General features: G+C 36.3%; 1 protein-coding gene across 2 annotated transcripts; it reads right to left on the reverse strand.

The window, feature by feature from the left end:
* Positions 1–281: 281 nt before the first annotated feature.
* Positions 282–2,499, reverse strand: LOC114042313 (olfactory receptor 52H1-like). 2 transcript variants are annotated; one of them, XM_027860996.1, is made up of 2 exons: positions 1,571–2,493; positions 282–303 (listed from the first exon to the last, which is right to left on the reverse strand). In XM_027860996.1, exons 1-2 carry the CDS (start codon positions 2,491–2,493, stop codon positions 282–284), a joined length of 945 nt encoding a protein of 314 aa, XP_027716797.1. The 2 variants fall into 2 exon arrangements, with proteins under 2 accessions (XP_027716797.1, XP_027716798.1); XM_027860997.1 differs by lacking the exon at positions 282–303 and having other exon boundaries at positions 1,546–2,499.
* Between the last annotated feature and the right edge of the window lie 1,904 nt (positions 2,500–4,403).

Below are 4,403 nucleotides of genomic sequence, written 5' to 3' on the forward strand. Positions count from 1 at the left end.
TCCACTTACTCCCCCATCAATGAAAAAAAAATCCTTTGTAAGAAATATGCATACTCAAGTTAAACAAAACACACATTGTTCATATCTGAAAAATACCTCATTCTACACTGAGTCTACCTTTGTCAGGAGATGATTAGTATGCTTCAATATCAGTCTTCTGGAATAATATTTGGTCACTATATTGATCAGAGTTCTTAGAGATTTCAGAATTATTTGTCTCCACACTGTTGTTTTTATTGTATAAATTATTTTCCTGGTTCTGCTTATTTTTCTCTATCATTTCATGAAAATCTTCTAAGAATTCTCTGTAAACATCTCTTTTGCCATTTCTTACGGCACACATACACGTATGTATTGTGTGTGTGTGTGTATATATATATATATATATATATATATACACATATATAAATTTGTTCAGCCATTCCTCAGTTGATAGATACTTCTTTAGTTTCCAATTCTTTGATACTATAAAAAAGAACTATTCTAAATATTTTTGTACATATGGGTCCTGCCCCTCTTTCTTTGAAGATCATAGAATTAGAAGACATTTGAGATCATTTAGTCTAACCCTTCTTTTAATAATGGAGAATGATGAGACTCAAATAATTTAATGGACTTACCTAAAATTAAGACAATATTTAGTAGAGTCAGGCATTGAACACAGGTTTGGGGTTTTGTTTATTTGTTTACTATAAATCCAGTAGTTGTTTGATTTCCACTAGGGCATACTTCTGATGTTACAGTTTGTTAGCAACTAAGTGGGGGGATTGGAACTCAAGTGAGATGTGAAGGCTAGAGATTGAGATTAAGAGGTATTTGTATAAAGGTAAATTTAAGTCATAAGAATGGATGGGTACTAAGGGAATATATATTATATATATATATTCTACTCTGTTTATATATAAATATATAATATAATATATAATTATATAAAATATATTTATATATTCTATTTATATATCATTATTCTATAACTAAATACATAGTTATATTATATATATATATATATACATAAAACTAAAAGATAATATGATTTAAAGAGAAGATCCTAGGGCTAGGAATTGAACACAGTGAAGAAAAAGAAACAGAGCCCAAGAATGAGCCAGATTACTCTTCATTTGTCAGTTTTTGCTGATTCCAGATTCTTTGCAGTCATTTCTGCCTATCAATAAATGATCATGCATTTTAAATTCCACCAGAATGGATTTTGCACTTCTGAAGTTCCACAACTCAGTCCAACATAATTTATTTATTGATTCCAGAACTAACCCAGAACATAATTTATTGAGTCTTTACTATGTACCTGGTCCTATGCTGTGAAGCAGATGCTGAGATGAATAAAAGATGGTTGTTAAATTAAACTAAATTGTATTGGATGAAATCCCTTCCTTTAGGTAACTTGCAGTCTACAGTAAAGATTTAAAATGTTCTCTAACTGAAAGCTTATATCCACAGGAAAGACCTAACAACTGACAAATGACTATTTTGCATCATAGTTGCATACTAGCTGCTTATTATAAACTCTTCCTGATTTACAGTGCCATGTCACTGGATTGCCTTTGGAGAGAACAAGATGATGACCTTGTCCCTTATTTGTTTTGTCTTAATTCCATAGACGATGGGATTGAGTGCAGGTGGGATGACAATGTAGAGGTTGGCAAACATGATGTGGAAGGTTCGGGGAACATTGTGTCCAAATCGATGGGCAAGGATGGAGAAGAAGGCTGGTGTGTAGAACATAAGGATGACACAGACATGAGAACCACAGGTACCTAATGCCTTCTGACGGGCAGCATGAGATGGGAGGTGGAAGACAGCATGGAGGATAAGTGTGTAAGAGACAGCAATCAATATTACATCTGAAATTACAGTCATAATGGGTACAGCAAAGCCATACCAGATGTTGATGGAGATGTCAGCACAGGAGAGGCGGGCCACACCAATATGTTCACAGTATGTGTGTGGGATGATGCGTTTCTGGCAGAAGGGCAGGCGCTTCAACAAGAAAACATCTGGGAGAATGATGCAGAAGCTGCGAAAGCAGATGCCTACTATGATCTTCATGATTGCTCGAGGACTCAGGATGGTGGTATATCTCAATGGGGAGCAGATGGCCACATAGCGATCAAATGCCATGGCCAATAGAATGGCTGAGTCTAAAACAAAGCTGTAGTGAAGGAAAAACATCTGGGTGAGGCAGCCAGTAAAGGTGATTTCCCTGGCTCCAAGCCAGAAGATGCTGAGGGTTTTAGGAACACCAGCTGTGGACAGCACCAGGTCAGTGGAAGCCAACAGGGAGAGGAAGAAGAACATGGATTCATGGAGGCTGCGCTCCACAATGATGAGATACAGCAAGATTGAATTTCCCACCACAGCCACAAGGTAAATAATGCAGAAAGGAATGCCAATCCAGATGTGGAACTGCTCCAGTCCTGGGATCCCCACCAGGATGAATATATCTGGGTTGAAACTACTTAAGTTAAAGATGACCATTGTTGAGCTGCTTTTGGATAGCTCATAGGACCTGGAAAAAAAAAAAAAACACGATCACCAATCATTAGGACCAACTAGATTGTTCTTAACTCCAGTTCCTCCAAATTTACCTCTAGTTCCAACCCAAACAAGGGATGAATCCTCCAAAAAACATTTACTGTATTCTCTTACTGGATATTTTCTCCTCTCTTACCTTCATTAACACCACACTCAATCCTATTTTTTTTCTCAAATGGCACTTCCACTACTAAATGTGTGTGTGTGTGTGTGTGCGTGTGTGAGAGAGAGAGAGACAGAGAGACAGAGAGAGAGAGAGACAGAGAGACAGAGAGACAGAGAGACAGAGAGACAGAGAGACAGAGAGAGAGAGAGAGACTAGAGGCAGATGAGTTAATGGGAAATGGCAAACCTTTTTCTTTACCTCAATACCCAAAGACTCACTTAATCTCCGAAAGAGTTGGAAGAGGGTAGAGCCAAGATACAGAGAAAAGGCAGCAACTCACTTGGGCTGTCCCCCAAACCCCTCCAAACACCTTAAAATAATGCCATAAAACAATTCCTGGAGTAGCAGAACACACAAAAGGATGGGGTGAAATAATTTTCCAGCCAAAGGCAACTTAGAAGGTCTGCAGGAAAGGTCTGTTGCACAGGGATGAAAGTGGAGTCCAGTGCAAAATACTTTTCAGGAAGGACAGGATGAAAAGATGGAGAGAATAGAATAAAGGGAGAGGGGAAATAAAATGGAAGGAAGTACATTTAGAAATAATAATTATGAAACAAATTTTTGAAGCAAGTTTCCCTTATAAAGACCTCATTACTCAAATAAGAACTGAGTCAAATTTATAAAAATAAGAGCCATTACATAATTGGCAAATGATCAAAAGACATGAACAGTTTTCAAATGAAGTAATCAAAACTATTTATAGCCATATGAAAAATGCTCTAAATCACTATTGATTGGAGAAATGCAAATTAAAACAATTCTGAGGTACTACCTCATACCTACTAGATTGGCTAATAGAACAGAAAGGGAAAATGACCAATGTTGGAGAGGATGTAGGAAAAATGACACATTAATGCGTTGTTGGTGGAGTTGTGGTCTGATTCAACCAATCTGTAGAGCAATTTGGAACTATGCCCAAAGAGCTATTAAACCATGTATACCCTTTGACCTAGTAATACCACTACTAGGTCCATACCCAAAAAGAGATAAAAACAACAACAACAACAACAAAAAAAACAAAAAGGAAAATGACCTCTATGTATGAAAACATTTATAGCAGCTCTTTTCTGGTGGGAAATAATTGGAAATTGAGGGTATGCCCATCATTTGGAGAATGGCTGAACAAATTGTGCTGTGTGGTTGCAATGGAATGCTATTGCGTTAAAAAGAAATGTTGAGCAGGGTGCTCTCAGAAAAAAAAGAACCTGGAAAGACTTACATGGGCTGATGCAAAATGAAATGAATAGGAATAAGAGAACATTATACAAAGTAACAGCAATATTGTAAGATGATTAGCTATAAATGACTTAGCTATTCTCAGCAATACTGTGATCCAAGAAAACTCAGAACTTATGATGAAAAATGTGATCCATCCGAGAGAAATAGCTGATTCTATCTGAATACAAATTGAAGCATACTTTTTAACTTTATTTTTCTTGATTTTTTGGTCTATGTTTTTTTCAAAACATGACTAATATGAACTGAATTTTACATGGCTACACATGTATAACCTATATAGAATGGCTTTTGCTCTTAATGGGGGAGTGGGAAGGGAGGAAGGGAGAGAATTTGGTACTCAAACTTTTAAAAATGAAGTTAAAAATTGTTTTTATATGGGGGGGAAAGAAAATACTAGATAACATTTTAAAAAGTAATTGAAAGGGTCCTCAGAGGTAATTTTATCTAA

This window comes from Vombatus ursinus, unplaced genomic scaffold, assembly GCF_900497805.2.
Source record: "Vombatus ursinus unplaced genomic scaffold, bare-nosed wombat genome assembly UNPS02014355.1, whole genome shotgun sequence".
NCBI lineage: Eukaryota > Metazoa > Chordata > Mammalia > Diprotodontia > Vombatidae > Vombatus > Vombatus ursinus.